General features: G+C 38.5%; 1 protein-coding gene across 1 annotated transcript; it reads left to right on the top strand.

Moving 5' to 3' along the window:
- Window positions 1-365: 365 nt before the first annotated feature.
- Window positions 366-17,256, top strand: lnpep (leucyl/cystinyl aminopeptidase). The gene is made up of 18 exons (XM_026931273.3): window positions 366-771; window positions 3,677-4,502; window positions 4,625-4,763; window positions 5,828-5,959; window positions 6,162-6,282; window positions 6,444-6,595; window positions 7,194-7,307; window positions 7,621-7,752; window positions 7,844-7,975; window positions 8,052-8,203; window positions 10,100-10,191; window positions 10,382-10,565; window positions 10,770-10,926; window positions 11,070-11,248; window positions 12,648-12,809; window positions 12,890-13,030; window positions 13,285-13,366; window positions 13,454-17,256. Exons 1-18 carry the CDS (start codon window positions 753-755, stop codon window positions 13,583-13,585), a joined length of 3,048 nt encoding a protein of 1,015 aa, XP_026787074.2. The 5' UTR covers window positions 366-752; the 3' UTR covers window positions 13,586-17,256.
- Window positions 17,257-17,979: the final 723 nt, after the last annotated feature.

Here is a 17,979-nt window from a genome sequence, read left to right as displayed (position 1 = left end):
TTCCTGAGTTGATGTGGGTGTGTTAGAGGGGAGAAAACACTAGTATGTACAGTGAAGTGCAGGGGGTACTCCGAACCAGGGTTAGGAGCCTGTAGATTAGTTCAACACTGATTCATAGGTCAGAGAATTTAAAAAAAAAAAAAAAAAAAATAGAAAAACTCATAGAATTTGTAATGGTTATAATGGGAATTGTACTGGTTTTAATGGAAACTGTAATGGTCCATTGTTGGTCTAGTGGGTACCACTAGGGACCAGAAATGGTAATGGTTTTAATGGTTGGCTGATGGTTTGTTGTATTTGTAGTGGAAACCATTAGAATTTCTGTGATGGGTATTTTTTTTTTTTTTTTCAGCAGAGTAGACAGTGTAGTACTTGTGCATGCCACCTGGAGCAGTGCTAAATGTTAAACCAGATCACTTAGCACTCAGGGAGGAACATTTTGTGCTTCTGAAACAGGGATTAGGAACCGTAATACTTCACCCCATGTGCTGTTGTTCACCGACATCCACACAGAGCGCTTATCTTTTTACTTCAACCCAGAAAAGTGAGACAGGACAGCAGCTCAGGATGCTGCAAGTCAGCTAGCTTGCTAAACAAGCTAAGCCAGTTTTCGGCAGCAGCTGTTTGTTTGTTTGTTTATTTATTTTATTTGTTTTTAACCGAGTGTGTGGCTTTGGTTTGTATCTAACAAGCCCTCATTGTGGATTAACATTTGATACTTCGTTCTCCCGGACGTGATCTTGCATCTAAATATGGATCTGTTTGAAAATGGTAAGACAACTTGTCCTGACTTATCAATTAGCTATCTGTTGTGACAAGAGCAGTAACATAACGTTACTCCCAAACACCAGATACGTTAATCCGCTTGTAAAGATCGCTAGTTTGCACATAGTGCACTTTTCTTGTTGTAAACCTAGGCTGTTTGTAATGATGTCCACACCCCTGAAACGCTGTTGTATCTCTTGTGTTTATATGACTTGCAAGCAGTGGAGCTAAGCTAGCTAAGTAGCTAACGCGTACACAAATAGCTAGCATCGGGTTTTTCAGTGTTGTCCGGCTAAGTAACACTAATGGCACATGCAGATGGTTCAAAATGCGGGAGAAGAAGAAGAACACCAAATAATTTTGTTTCTAGCTCGCTAATATAGCTAATATATGTAAAAAGCATTGATACAGAACTTGTGTGAATGAGTAATGTCCTGTCAACAACATGAGAGACTCTTAGCAGCCATACTTGACACAGCTTCGTTGTCACTTAAGGTTATCAGAGATAAGCAGCTGTTTTTGCTTAGCTAGGTAGTTGTCTGACACACACACACACACACACACATATTAAAAACAAAACTACCTTTCCTTTCACTGGAGTGTTCAAGAAGACATTGTTTTATACCTTTACTATGTATCTTTCAGTGTACCTTTAAACTGATTTAAAGTACATAAACAGTGTTAATTAGTATTTATAGTCAGGTTTTAAAGGTGCACTACACTTTTAGGTAAAAGATAGAAGCTTAATGTATAAAAGGAGTACGCTTGAGTGTACCAGGAACAGTTGAGTACCCTTTTTATTTGAAAGTGTTATATCCTGACCAGCTAAAAGCTGACAAAACACAAGCTGAGCTGGTCAGACTTTACCGGCTGTAAGTTCTGGTAGAAAGGAATCACCTTCTGAATTACCACTATATAACAAATAACACAACAGCACTTAGAACATCGCAAACAGTTATTAAATGTAACTTGCCAGCTAACAAAGATGGTCCACCACGCTGGCCTGTGTTTTGGGTGTTTTGGGCGCTGGTCATACTAGGCGGAAATTTTCAGTAGGATAATTATGTAGATTTTCAGGGCTATAGGTCAGGGACAAGCTCTCCTACATTGTTTTTAGACTTCCGGATTTGCCATCCAACGTACCACCTATCCTACACAGGGAACAAGGCGGGGGACACCCTGGACAGGGTGCCATCCCATTGCAGGGCACAATCACACACACACATTCACATGCCATGGACAATTTGGCAATGCCAATCAGCCTGCCAATCTGCGCTGAAGAGGAAAACAGAGTACCTAGAGGAAACCCCCAAAGCAAGGGGAGAACATGCGAATGTCAAACCCCCCAGTTCTGGAGGTGTGAGGCAAACATGCTACCCACTAACCCACCGTGCCCCCGATCTTCTGTATCATGATTCCAGTTAGAAACAACAGCCACATTACTGTCACACTTGATATAGTATCTTGTGTGCTGATACATGTTAATAATTCTGTAGTTAAATTCACATACTCTCCTTGGGAAAATCTTCTAACACTGAGATTACCTGCCGGGCTAAAGTCATGGCCAGAAAGGATTATTATCTTGGAATATTTTCACTGACAACAGCCGTCACTCACTCCACAGTTAAACGCAAAAGTCTACATCCCCTTTCATCTCTCCGATGAAACTATAATTGTTTTATAGTTTATCTGCAAAGCATAATGAAAACACATTACAATATGGACTCAGTTGCTTTAATATTTAGGCCATGTTGCAATGGGGTTTTCATTCTGAAAAATATACTTCAGTTTTACAGTTTATCTACAGAACAGCACAGCAGTCCAAGTTAGAGGTTATTTTTAACTAGCAAAGAAATAAGTTTGCAACCTGTTGACATTCCCAAGTTAACGTACAAATTAAGGTGTCTAATGAATAAAGTTTCAGCAGTGTGCTGTGACCAGTCAGTTTCAGGGGCAATATAATGGGGTCAGGCAAACAGTTATCGCAAAGATCTGAAAGTGTTTATAGGCACCATTGCAATCCCCATTGCTATCAGTGAAACTCATATTTCAGTAACAGAGAATATTTTCCTTTATAGAGCAAAGCGGAATAAGAACCAGAGGATTTTGTGGTTCAGTTTGATATGCTTATAAAGTATAAAATAAGGAGCACAACCACACCTGTGCCTGCATGAGAGTAGCTGATATAATTGTAATGTTTGCACAAGTGATGGTTTATTGGGTTTTTAAAGGCCAGGACTTGTGATAAGCAGGGGAAAGAGGAACATTTTTTTAAAAAATCTTTAAGCTGCATAGTGGCACTGTGTTTAGAACAATAAACAGACCGTTGTGGTTTAATTGCTACTGGTTAAATAGCAAGACTGAAACGTTGGATCTCTTGATACTGTCTCTTTTCATGTGTTTTTACAGTACAACACAATCTGTTTTTCTCACAGCTTCTCAGAGGAGGAAGTGAAAGAAGGAAGATTGTGGTCACGTTTTAAGGGTGTTGGTAAATCTACATATAGGCCTCTGACTAAAAATCAGCAGGCCAAACTTTACATTTAGTCCCCTTGTCTAGATATGTTTGCTCAAAATTCAGGCCTCAAAATTTGCTAAAAATTTCAGTATGCAGTTATCCAACAGTAAAAGAGATCTACATGTATACATGTAAACATATAATGGTGTGTGTCTTCACGGAATTGGTCTCTCACATCTGACTATTTATTGATGTGGTTAATGTGCTGCTCGAATTGCACTTGAGTGCAGAATGCAGGCTACATGAGCTTTCACAGCATTCTTTTTTAGCCTGGGTGACACAGCCTCACACGTCAACAGGAAGTAATCTAACATTACTAACAAAAATGTTATTGTTATGAGACACACACTGTAGAATTGACATTCTTTGGGTATATCTGATTTTTATTCTCAGACCGAGCTCCACTTCCCCGGAACATGATAGAAAACAGTATGTTCGAGGAGGAACCTGACGTGGTGGATCTGGCGAAGGACTCGCCCTCCCACCCCATCGACTCGGATGATGTCGTGTACGATCCGCGCAGCTCCAGGCTGCTGGTACGCGGCCTTGGCGAGAATGAGCTGGAAGAAGATGAGGAGGACTATGAGTCTTCAGCTAGACTCCTGGGCATGTCCTTCATGAACCGTAGTTCCAGCCAGCACAGCGCCGCCGCCTCCTACAGCCGCCAGCAACGATCCAGTTCATGCTGGATGCCTTCTGCGAAGACCATGGTGGTGGGAGTCTTGCTCCTTGTCTTCATTGCCTCAGTGGGTATGGTCATCTACTTCCTGCCCAAGTGCACTTTTTCCAAAGAAGGCTGCCACAATGCCAGCTCCGCCTTGGAAGTCATCTATCCAGTCTCCAAAAATGGCGATCTTTTCCCATGGACGGAGCGGAGGCTTCCAACCAGTGTGCGTCCTGTTGACTACGAGATCTCGCTTTATCCCAACCTGACCACCATGACTTTCACAGGGAGTGTAGCCATCACTGTTGTGGTCCTGCAAGAGACCAAGAAGATTGTTTTGCACAGCTCTGATATGCAGATACAGAAGGTCACTTTCCAAGGCAAAGAAGTGAAGATCTTGGAGTACGAGCCCTGGCAGCAGATTGCTATCAAGTTGTCAGAGGAACTTAAAAAGGGACAAAAGTATGTGCTGAAAATCAACTATTCAGCAAACTTCTCCAGCAGCTATGATGGCTTCTATAACAGCTCTTACACTGACACAAGTGGAAAAAAAAGGTAGACTAGATGATTATTGTTGTTGTTCCTCCTTTTATTATTATTATTATCGTCATTAGTAATAGTAGTAATCACTGTTGGTGTGATTTATCGTGTTTGTTTTTCACTTGCTCTTTTGTCAGAGTTTTGGCCGCTACTCAGTTTGAACCCCTGGCTGCCCGCAAGGCTTTTCCTTGTTTTGATGAACCTGCCTTTAAGGCCAGATTTCTAATTAAGATAAAGAGAGAAGCGGACTACATCAGCCTTTCTAACATGCCTTTGGTAATAACCCCAGTTCATTTGTGAGTTTTTTTTGGACAGATGCTAAAAAGAGATGCTAGTGCAGTATTTTATTGCTATATATTTCTAATTCAGGGTACTGTAACCATCTCTCTCTCTCTCTCTCTCTCTCTCTCACACACACACACACACACACACACACACACACACACAATCCTTATGAGGACCTTCCTCTGATGTAATTATTGATGCAGCTAATTAAGGCTATGCCTACATCTAAATCTAACCCATGGCTTAACCTTTTGGGCCTTTTTAGAATGAATGAATAAATGTTTCTTTATTTGTTAATAAAATCTGTAGCTTTTGTTAAAAAAAAAAGAGGCAGTTTTCCTAGAGGAGAACAGGCTTGCTCATTGTTCACTAGGTCACCGTAAGTTTTGAAACGTTTACAACTTGCATTACACCTCCCACATTTGTAAGACAGAAACGTAAAACCAGTATATTCACAGCAGACCTGTACTGTAGGACCTCGCACTTTCTGACAGTGCTGACACTGATTAAACCAAATACCACAATGTATCCCCCAATGCACAGACTTACAAATATGTTGGAAAAAAAAATTGATGTAATGCAAATACGTATGATATACATAATCCATATAATAAATGTTATTTTAGCAATATTGCACAAGCAAGAGTGCGGTTTTACAGAATATCGGCATGCCTGAGATTTAGCCATAGGCGTGTACCATAGGTAATCATGGATATCATGCTGATATCCAGTAAAACTGCATGACTGAGTACGATATTGCTTTATATGACAGTTCTATAAACACGACATTAATATTGAGTAAGTGACAGTAAGAAACAATATGGCCAAATCTTCTGCTTATTTTATTTTATTTTTTTGTTCTAACGGAAATAGATCCCAAAGAAGGCACACTCAAAAGATATTAAAAAAAAAAAACAAAAAAAAAAAAAAAAAAAACAACACACACACAAGATGAATTCTGTATGGAGTGATTGCCACAATGTAAATATCATGCAACATGATATTTACAGATTTACTCTGATCACTGATTTTTTTTTTTTCCCCCTAATTTCTAGGCCAAAACTACTCCATTGCCAGATGGGCTTTTTGAGGATGAGTTTGAGAAGAGTGTCAATATGAGCACCTATCTGGTTGCATTTATTGTGGCCAACTTCAGCAGCGTCAGTACAAATGTCTCTAACACTGTGGTATGTATGTTTCATGCTTGCTCCACACCACTTTTTTATACATTCTTGTATTTAAAAAAATATGCATCCAGAAAGAATTCACTTGGCTCATACTGAGACATCTTGCTGTTGTTGGTGTGGTGTGTGTGTGTTTTCATCCAGTTTGCTAATTCCTAAACCGATTATGTCTAATGTGTGCTCATCTGTATCACATTTTCCACAGGTCTCCATATACGCAGTTCCAGATAAAAAGGACCAAGTTCATTACGCGCTGGAAACAGCTGCCAAGCTGCTGCATTTCTACAACGGTTTCTTTGAGATCAAGTATCCGTTGCGCAAATTAGGTGAGACAGCCCTTTTACGGTAACTGAGCAAATGGAAATAATTCAGTTCATTGTATGATCAAGTCTCTCTGTTAATGGTGTTTACTAGTAACTCAATTTGTGTTGGTCGAATTTATTTTTGGCAAATTTCATTACTTAACATGTCTCTCTTTTATTAACAGACTTGGTGGGCATCCCAGACTTCCTTGCTGGAGCAATGGAGAACTGGGGTCTCATCACATTCCGGGAGACGACACTGCTCGTGGGTAATCATTCCTCGCTCATGGATAAACAACTAGTGTCCTCCGTCATTGCCCATGAACTTGCACATCAGGTACACAAAATATTCACAACATTCAAAATATTCAAAACATTACCAACAAAGGTTACCCAGTGTCCACACCAGCAAGCAACAAATCATAATCCCTACTCACAACTTTAGTTCCTACCTGCAATTAATTCACATTTCCAGTTTGATATGCAAAAATGGAAGAAAAACATTATAACCGTGCTTTCGTCTTATCTTGTCATATACAATCTGTCATTAAATGTGTATAGAAAAAAGAAAAATAAAGCTTGGGAGGAAGTGGCAGAGTTCACTGGTGTTTCTGGCAGTGTATGTGTCAAGCACAGTTAGCTTGCTTTGCTAATCTGCAAACAAAGAGAGTAAAAAGCTTAGCATGTAACATTTTCACACTGATTAGTGCAGTATTTTATTGCTGTTTAACTAGTTCGCTTCAGAAGCCCAGTACACTCACCAGCCACTTTATTAAGAACACTGTACTAATGCAGAGTAGGACCTCTTTTGGTATGGGTTCCACAAGGTATTGAGATATTGACTGGTGCTCTGTTGGATTGACTGGTGACTGGGGAAAATGCAAAAATCCAAAAAAAAAAAAAAATACAAAAATTTTTTTTTGTGTGTGTTTAAGTGGTTCGGGAACCTGGTCACAATGCGCTGGTGGAATGATCTCTGGCTGAACGAAGGATTTGCTACATACTTGCAGTACTTGTCTATTGAGAAAGTGTTCCCCAATCTTGACATTGTAAGTGTTTGTCATTCTGAGTCATAATAGCTGCTACATGTGAGAATAAATGAATAGTTGTGTTAATATTAAGTATATTAATAAAGTGAATGTGTGCACACACTCATCCTTCAAAAATGTTTGGAAGCACTGGTTTGAGAGAAAAGCTTCCCACCAAAAAGGGCTTTTTCCTATCTGATTCAGCATTCATACACTTATTTTTTAAATATCTGGTAATATTAATGATCTGCTTGCAGCACCATACTACTTTAAGGATGTATTCTATAAACGTTCTGAATCCAGCTTCATTTTATCTTGGTTTGCTCCTTTTCAGGACAATGAGTTCCTGAGTGTACGTTTCAGTGCCCTCGCCAAAGACGCAATGAATTCATCCCATCCTGTGTCTGCTGAAGTAACTGATCCAGAGGAAGTAGAAGAGATGTTTGACTCTGTGTCTTATGAAAAGGTTACTCATTGAGCACATTTCTTTTTGTGTCCTTCAGGTCAACAACGAGAAACTGACATTGACCCTTTCATTGTCTTATGTACTCACCCAGGGTGCCTCTCTTTTACTGATGCTGAATGAAACACTTGGTGAAGAAGTGTTCAGGAAAGGAGTGATTGAGTATCTGAAAAAGTACAAAGGCAACAACACAGAGAAGGAAGACCTGTGGAACAGCCTTTCACAGGTACAACCGTCTCCATGCATGAGGAATTGTTGAATATTAATTACGCCTCATTCACCACATGTCACTGTTGTTCCAGTTCACAAACCAGTCCATTGATGTGGCACAGATGATGAACACCTGGACTGTACAAAAAGGTTTCCCACTGGTAACCGTGAACAGAAAAGGCAACCAAGTGAAAGTAACACAAGACCATTTCCTCCTAAACGCTGGCGACCTCACAAATCACAGGTATTTTGTGATATGGTTATGGCCTGGGGTTTAGTGTCTTCAGTAACACTGCAACTTTAAGTATTCAGTACAGAGTTTCTGCTCAAATCAGGATTTGGTTCTTGGTCACATTATTTTTAATGTGGTCAACATCTGACACTAGTGTGAACTGGTTGAACCCTTGAACTGACATTCAATGCATTGTGTAAATGTCAATTTGTGCAAAGGCTTCATGCAAACTCACAATCTACGACTATTGGCATGGAAGTTCTACCAGTGTAAGGTCAATCAGAGCAAGGAGTTTGTTTCTACTGTCAAATCATTAAGTTAGCATACAGAATGACAAAATACTAAGTGTATCGTTATCAGAAATGGGCTACCATTTGGGGGAAGAACAGAATCTTTTTTTAATGGTGCTATTTAATGACATTTTGGTTGGTGGCTTAGCATTTTTGACAGAAATTTCAAAAACAATACACAAAACCTGAAACTAGCCCAAAAATTCAGCATTGGAAAAGGGAGCGACATTTTTATTTATTTTTTTTCTTGTTTCTTTGTGTGGACAAAAAAGGTCACTGTGGTGCACATAAATTCCTGATGTAGTGACATTATCCACTCCAAAATCCCCCTTTCCTTCTCCCAATGTTTGCAATATATCTTAGAGTAAAAATGGTTCTGTACATCATAGACACACTGTCTGCACTGTCTGCACTTACACTGATCAGCCATAACCTTAAAACCACTGACAGGTGAAGTGAGTAACATTGATTATCTTGTTACAATGGCACCTGTCAAGGGGTGGCATATGACATTGACAAGGGCCAAATTGTGATGGCTAGATGACTGGGTCAGAGCGTCTCCAAAATGGCAGGTCTTGTGGGGTGTTCCTGGTGGTTAGAATCTACCTATCTAAAGTGGTCCAAGGAAGGACAACCGGTGAACCAGTGACACGGTCATGGACACCCAAGGCTCACTGATGCACATGGAGAGCGAAGGCTAGCCAGTCTGGTCCGATCCCACAGAAGACCAACTGTAGCACAAATTGCTGAAAAGGTTAATGCTGGCTATGATAGAAAGGTGTCAGAACACACAGTGCATCGTAGCTTGCTGCGTATGCGGCTAAGTAGCCCCAGACTGGTAAGAGTGGCCATGCTGACCCCTGTACACCGCTGAAAGCACCTACAATGGGCACGTGAGCATCAGAACTGGACCATGGAGTAATGGAAGAAGGTGGCGAGGGTGTGTGTGCGTGATTTACCTAGGAAAGAGATGGCTCCAGGATACACTATGGGAAGAAGGCAAGCCGGCGGAGGCGGTGTGATGCTCTGAGCAATGTTCTGCTTGGAAACCTTGGGTCCTGGTATTCATGTGGATGTTACTTTGACACGTACCACCTACCTAAACATTGTTGCAGACCAAGTATTCCCTAATATCAGTGGCCTCTTTCAGCAGGATAATGCGCCCTGCGCCCTACAATGCTCCTGCACTGCAGTCAGAATTAAATCTTTAAAACCAGTTTTCTCCCTTTTCACTTTTGGGGGGTATTCCATTCTGGAAAGCCTGTAGTTTTCAGAAGTGCATATAGTACAACATTTCACCATGTGAAGTGTTTTCCCAGACCACCACACATCTACGATAACTATAGTATTAGTATACAACTGGGGCACACAGTTAATGTACAAAACGTCCCTAAATACCAGTGATTGTATTAACTGACATTTGGATTAAGAGCAGTCTGTATTCTCATTACTGAGGTGTGTATGTGTTTTCACTATAAAACAGAACGGCCTTTTGTCACTGAGGAGGTCAAAAAGTCAAAGAAATATTTTTACTAAACACATCAATCAGTCCTAATCTAATAAGAGCCAATGAAAATCAGCTGAGCTTCACTCAGATGTGGATTTGTTCCCCTCACAGCAACTTGTGGCACATCCCACTGACGTACATCAATGACACTTGTAGCAGCTCCATTTCCTGCAAGCAACTGTTTTATTTTAAGGACAAAACGGGTAAATATTTTTCTGGTTTTACTCTTGTAACCATAGAAACCTGTCTTGGTCCAATTTGTTCATTGCATTTTAGAAAACATAATTGATAGCATGTGAAGCAAATCATGCAGTAGATCACAGAACTCATGCCACAGCAGTAGTAGTCTGATGTTAACCTTGTTTTTAAATATTTTTTCCAAATCTTTTTCAGCCACCTTTAACATTACAGGCAGTGTGAAGTGGCTGAAGTTTAACTACAGGAGTGATGGCTTCTACATAGTGGACTATGGAGATGAAGGCTGGAGGGTACTGATCGAGGCCTTGAAGGAAAACGTGAATGTTCTTCCACCAGAGGACCGAGCATCTCTCATTAATAATGTCTTTGCTCTGTCAAGGTAGTTTGCTTTTGGTTTAAGCTACATTTTATTAAAGATTCAGGAAATTCAGATACAGCCATACAGATGAATACATACTTGGGTAGTTTGCTATTAAACATAATATTTATCAATATTAAACAATATATTTAGCTTATCCAAAGGTGAAAGAAAGTTCCATAAAGGGTTCTTTGACAATTTATTTCACATTGCTTGTTTGTTCAGGTTAGGAAAGGTGTCCTTCAGACAAGTGTTAAATCTCTTGGATTATATAAAGGATGAAACAGAAACGGCACCACTGACTGAAGCCCTGACACAGCTCAACTCCATCTATAGGCTACTTGAGAAAAGATCCGATTTAAATCTATTGTCCAGGATGAAGGTTGGATTTCTCCCAATTCACATTACACTATCTGGTTTTGATTTATTGAGTAATTGTTTTGAACGAATGAAAACTTCAGCTCAGTTCAGGTGCAGATGGAAATAAATTCAGCAGGGACAGATTATTCTCTTCTTTTCTTCTAGAGCTACATTTTTGATCATTTCGGCAAACTGATGGATAACCAGTCATGGGGTGAAGAGACGTCTGTGTCTAAAGTGAGTCTGAGGTCGGTCCTGCTGGAGACAGCCTGCTCCCTCAGCAGAACAGAATGCACTGAGAAGGCCAAACAACTCTTTGATCAGTGGAAATCCTCTAACAAAACGTAGGTTTGAGCAATTAATTTTCACCCATTGTATTAATAACAATTATTAGTTGCAGTGCAAATGGCAGTAAGTTTTGGTGTTCATGTTATAAATGGCTGTATATAATATTTTCATGTAATGAGATTTTTAAACTAGTTTTGGCTTTTATGTTATTCTTATTTTATTTATTTATTTATTTATTTTAGAAATTTACATATATTTACATAGATATAGTTTTATTGTGGTTTCTCTTGTTTTAATAATTAATGAATCTCTATATATTTTAGCTTTAGTTTCAGTAATTTAGTTCCTGATAGGTGTGTGGGTGACTGCTATGTAGGTAGTTATTCAAGTTAGTGGTTTTTTTCCCCTGAGATTTCAATAACAAACTGTAGTTAGAAGCCAAGTGTTTTGATGTTAAATTCAAAATAACCCTGCACCAGATTCACTCTATTTCCTGTCAGTAACTATGTTCCACTTTTCACTTGAATGTCACTTGGAAAAGCAAAAACGGAATGCTTTTGTGTATATAAAAAATTTAATGGCTAAAAGTAAGTGAATAAAAAAAAAAAAAAAAACAAAGGAATGAACATATGAATGATTAAATGAATGTAAATGTTTACAGCTTTCTATGATCATTGTTTGCTGTCGTAATCAAATGTTGTTGAACTGACAGCTAAATCTTTCTGAAGTTAGTAATATCACACCTATTAGTCAACTTCCAAGTTCAAGTCAGAGCCAAATTGTGTGGTTTGCTATTTGGTTGTTTTGGTTTCACACAGTACATTACTGAGGGCTGTGTAGGGCTGAAAAGATAAAACTTTGTCAACAGCTGTGCCTAGAAGTCACAGAAATTGCTAGAGTACAGAGAGCACAGAGCTGAATCTAAATAAACAATTAGATGATTATGTAAATAACTAGTTTAAAACACTATCATTTATTTTCTTTATTTTACTTTTTGTTCTTCAGTCCAAATATCCAGCACACATCACATTTCTGCACCACTGCAGCCCTGTACTATGCGACTGCAAAAAATTTACAAATTATGCAGAACGTGTGATTCACTTCCTGCAGTTGGATTGATTCAGTGTTGAACCACTTTCTCACTGCAGTCAAACCATGCGAGAGGTCACTTCACCACCTCAAAAAAGCTCTCAGACCAGTTATTTTGGTCCTCACCTGCCTAAACAACCCCACACCATGAAGCAAAGTGAACCAGGGTTTGATTCAAATGGACTGTATATGTTTATGTGAAACCACCTTAAATAAACTCTCACCTCAGGTTTTTGTGTCAAAATTCCAGGAAATCTTACCAGACAGGTTATAAGTTGTTGATGAGGTTGCTGTAATTTTGTAGACAAGGGCACATGTCAGTGACACAATATGTGTACGAGGTATGCGTATCTCTTCCTTCTTCAGGGTTCCTGGAGACCTCCTGACAGCAGTTCTCTCTGTGGCAGCCCAAACTGACGAACGTTGGAATGTGTTATGTGACTCTTACGTACATTCCATCTACGACTCGGAGAAACGCAAAACACTGGAGGCTTTGGCCAGCACTCAGGATATACGAAAAATCGCATGGTAAGGCTTTGATACAACCATCTATCAACAACTTGGAAAGGTTCTTACTGTGTTCACAAGACAAATCCTGTTTCTTATAGGCTCCTAAAAGCAGGTCTTGATGGAAGTCCGATTCAGACCCCTGAACTTCCTCTTGTGATTAACAGAGTAAGCAGACATTTTGCAGGTTACCTGTACGCTTGGGATTTTGTGAAGGAGAACTGGGATAAACTCACACAAAAGTAAGTGAATGCAGTACGGCGTCTGTGAAAATGGGTCAGTTGAATGTATAGGTTGACTGATTGCAACATAATCATACCCTCACCATCTACTTTATTAGGAGCACCTGTACACCTGCACATTCATGCTGTTATCTAGTTTTTCGCACCACATGATTGGCTGACTAAGATAACTGCATGAATGTGCACGTGTACAGGTGTTCCTCATAAAGTGGATGGTGAATGTATAATTCTAACACATTTATTTCCTTTTTAAGATTTCCCATTGGCAGTTTCCCTTTGCAAAACATAATCATGTCTGCGACCAGCCAGTTCTCTACAAAGACGCACCTTGAGGAGGTTGGTTCCTTCTTGCAAATCAGATTGTTATTTAAAGTCTACAAATTGAGTGAATCCTAAAACGTCATGATTTGAATCTCTTCTCAGGTTCAGAGTTTTTTCGGCTCTTCAAAGAAGAGAGGATCTCAAATGAGGAGCGTTCAGGAGGCCATCGAGAACATTCAGCTGAACATGTTCTGGATGGAGAACAACCTGGACACACTCAGGGAGTGGCTGTAGGCACAGAGGGCCAGCTTCCTTACACACAGACGCACACACGCACATACCCCTCAGGTGATGAGGCCGAGCACTTGTGAGTGATGTTACAGCGATCACGGCCAGAGTCAAATGTGTGCAGAGATGTGACAGGGATGAAGAAATCAGAATACCTTTGTTTTTTTTTTAAACTTTATTTTGCGGCTATTTTTATGCAGTTTTTTTTTAGCTGCTCTCTGATTAGCACTCTACATTTTCCATTGAAAACCAGAGGTGCTAAAATCTACTGTTTAGCTGTAGCATTTAGATTTATATGTAAAATTCTGCTTTTTCAGCGGTCAGACCAGACGCAAATAAAATCCACCTGGCAGAACAAGAGCAAAAAAAGGCAGGATATGAACAGTACCTGGACCAGATTTTGCCTCCTTTGGCACACTTGGCACACATCTGAAAAAAATGATATGACTCTTCCACCAATATATGCCATACTGTGGTAAATTCAGTTTTTTTAATTTGCTTGCTAGGATTAGCACCTCTGAAAAACAATGGTTAAGGAAAGGTTGTGTTTATCATACTGTAAATACCAACACATTGGTTTGTACACTGTTGTTTATGGGCTTCCTGTTAAGTGCGTTATATATCAGAGGTGGCACGTTGCCTGCCTGCCTTCATGCCTTTCTTGCTGCTTCGAGTCGTGTGGGAAACTATGCTGACCTTTCTGATTTTGTTCTGTCCTGTCCCTGCACACATGCGGCTTTGGCCTATGACTGTTTGCACTATTGGGAATTCCAGCTTGCTCAGGGTTACTCCAGGTTGTGAACGATGGCGCATGATTGCTACAGACCAATCCTCTCAGAAGTGTCTTTTCAACATGCCTTTGCATACGTTGCCAAAAAAAAGTCATTTAAGAAGAATATGATTTCTGAATTTGAGATCATGCAACGGGGAAGCATGTCACTAGAACTAGAAGACCTTTCGTACCGAGATAGTTTATCTGTCTGGATGTGTGCAGACAATCAGTCTTGTAAGGTATTTGCAAAACCATTTTTAAAAAATGAATGGAATTTGCAGTGCTTGTAGCTGGTACTGTGTAAATACTCTTTTGCCTTAGCAGTTTTGCTCATAAGCCTTATTCTTTAAGTTTGTTGCAGTTTGAAAGTACTGATTTTATTGTGTTTTATAGATTTTATGCAGACTTGCACATAGTGAAGTCAGAGGCTTTTATTAAGTTAAAGCTTAGATTTTAAGTGTGGATATTTTATTGTATATTTAAGTTTTGCTATGCACATTGGGAATGAAGCTTATATTAAAATATTAATGTAATATTTTCACGCATCAGGAACAAAGACAGTGTCACTGAATCATTCAATTGAGCTGCAAATTCACTGAACGTGCAGGTGAGCATTAAATTCACTGTTGTCGTTCAGTGATGGCAGCATTGTTAGATGTAGTTTGCATTCGCGTATGGTCTGTTTTGGGTCTTGTAAACTTGCATGTACTTTTATCCTGCTGGTGCGGGGCCACACCAATTTCCTCCCCTTTAACAATGACTCGCACACAAAAGCTTCTGCAGTCTGATAAAGGAGTTGTGAGCAACCTCATGCTTGGCTAGATTAACGATGCGCAGGCACACCAGCCCTTTAAAGATAAGATTAGCATCATAAGAGATAAGATTAGCATCATAGCTACAGTATCAGTTCAGCAGAACGTGTTTCAATTCTCAGTATATAGGGTTTTTGTGAAGATAAAAAAAAAATCATGTCACTAGGCCATCTCAGTTCAGTAATTTTATCCACTGACACATGCTTACAAGCCTTCTTCAAATGTTCTGACATGGAGGATTAGTCTGAAATTCTATCCACTCTCTTTTCCAAACCCGATGAAGCATTATAGGATTTTCCATTAATTAACAAATGCTTAATAAACACACTGTTTGATACTTTTTGTTCTTATAGTTTGTGAAGTGGTGTAGGCCATATTTAAAAAAAATATATATATATTGAGAGATCAAACTTATTTGACTTCATATTTCATCATGATAATGTAATAACATTAGGGATGCATTGAAAGTCTGGCCATACCAAATATGGCCAAAAACCATTTCCATTACTGGTTTGATACACCACCTAAAATCATGACATCCAGTTAATATGCAGAGAACATACCATAGTTTTATATTTTGTAAATTTTTTTTATTTTATTTATTGTCAGTTTGGTTTTGAGGAGTAATGTCCTGTTGAAAGGATGAACTTAAATAATAAATAATAGTGGGTCTTTTTCCATTACCAAGTTTTAATTTAGTATTAATTAATCAATTATATTCAAGTATCTAATGCAGATATTATTATTATTATTATTATTATTAATCTAGAACTTGGTTTTCAGTTTTTCAGAGTGCCCTGAATTTTGGTTTCTGACAAGCATTTTAGTTCATCACCATATAATATTAATAATGCAAATTGGTACATATTCTTAATGAGATGAGTCAGTTTAAATAAATCAATATATTTATACCTGTGCAGCATCATGATACTATGTTGGACTCTTTTTTTTTTTTTTAAACGTATTTTTGTGCTATTGCCACATTTGAGAGGCTTCTCACTGAATGTATTAGCATTGTGATTTTGCAGTGGTGGGCTTTGAATATGAATCTGGTGCATTTCTAGATACAGCTGCTTCAATATTATTTTCTGGTATGGAATACTGTCAGCTACACAAGTCAACGATTTTAATCAGTTCGAGTAATTTTGTTACATGTATGTATGCTTTTACTGTTTTTGGTTTTAGCAGACATGAAGGTTTGAGCTCAAGAACTCTGTGGTAGAGGCCAGTTTTTCCAACTGCAGCCTTAAACATTACAAAATGTATTTCATACTTAATTTGAAATACAATGATGAAGTCCAAAGTTTTTGGACAGTTACACTGACCTCATATAGGTACCAGACAGGAGTATCACTGCATCCTTGTCTCCATTAATAACCATAACTGAATTCAAGTAAAGATTTGGGGCACATCTTACTGTGTTTATGATTTATTAAAGTCACATTTTAGCCCCTACACACGGGGGTATAGTTTAACACCTCAGTGTGGATTTTGCTCAAGAAGTTTTGTTTGTGTGATACTGAACTGCCTGTCAATGTAATTCACCTGTGAAAATGCTCAGAGGTCTGTTTTCTGTTAGTACTCCAGCACCTGTATCAGTCATAAGCTCTTTAGTACTGTAGGATATCCATGTACAGCAGCTGAATGAATGAATGAATGGATGGATGTGTATTGATTAATTGATAATTGGTTGATTTTCTTTGTACTCACTGTTACAGATTGAAATATACATTTCCCACTGATGTTTTCAAATGATCTGTTCAATATTTTTGAAATTGTTGTCATATTTTTTTTGTTTCTCTTTTTTGAAATGTCATTTTAATCAGTTTTGCTAGTTGCAAAGTCATAGTGAACATGAATATTGTTTCTGTCTCTTTTTTTTTTTTTTTTATTGCATGTAGTCTTGTCCTCTGTCACCATCCTTCCGATGTATTTTGTGCAAAATCTTTACACTGGATTTGCCTACACGATTCAAAGTTATGTACTGTGTGTGTGTGTGAGAGTGAGTGAGTGTGTGTGTGAGAAAACACACAGAGAAAACTGTCTTTATTAAAAGGAAAAAAACACAAATAAATTTTCTTTAAAATATCTGACATATGGTAACTTATTTATCAGTTCAGTAGATGTCACTGTTCTCAGACACAAGAAAATTACTATTGAAAATGCACTATTGAATGTGTAGCAGTCAAAAGTTTCAGTGCACTTAGTTGAAACTGTAAATTTCTGTAGAAACTACTTATTCACAGGGACTTGTATGGTGGACGCTCAACATTAATCTACGACTAATAATTAATGTAACGTTATTTAACAAAGAAAAGTGTATAGTTATTGATATGGTATTGATATGGAATGATATTCTGTAAGGAGCTTTTGAATGCTGTATGTAAGGAGTCTAAAGTGTTTTGTGCTTTGTAACAGTCAGTAATTTTTCCACCATGGGAGAGTTTTCAGGAAAGACTTTGCTTTTTCTGGTTCCTTGGTAACATGACAAGTTGTATTTTTTAAAATCTAACTACAGTGGACATAAAACATCTACACAGCCCTGATAAAATGGCAAGTTTTTGTGATGAAAAAAATTAAACCAAGATGAATCATGTCAGAACTTTTCCCACCCTCAGTGTGAAAATACATTGTATAAAAATGAAGTGAAAAACAATCGGAAACATTTTAGGGAAAAATAGGAAAAATAAAAAAGTTACAATAATCTTGTTGCGTAAGTGTGCACACCCTTTTATAATTGGGGACGTGGATGTGTTCAGAATGAACCAATCACAATCAATCTCATGTACAAAAATAATTATCATACAGCTATCATC

This window comes from Pangasianodon hypophthalmus, chromosome 24 (assembly GCF_027358585.1).
Source record: "Pangasianodon hypophthalmus isolate fPanHyp1 chromosome 24, fPanHyp1.pri, whole genome shotgun sequence".
NCBI lineage: Eukaryota > Metazoa > Chordata > Actinopteri > Siluriformes > Pangasiidae > Pangasianodon > Pangasianodon hypophthalmus.
This window is presented reverse-complemented; position numbering and strand designations above follow the sequence as displayed.

Coding starts and splice junctions, on each gene's coding strand:
- lnpep (XM_026931273.3), top strand. Junction 5,960..6,161: donor CAAATGTCTCTAACACTGTG/GTATGTATGTTT, acceptor CATTTTCCACAG/GTCTCCATATACGCAGTTCC. Junction 8,204..10,099: donor GGCGACCTCACAAATCACAG/GTATTTTGTGAT, acceptor TTCCCCTCACAG/CAACTTGTGGCACATCCCAC.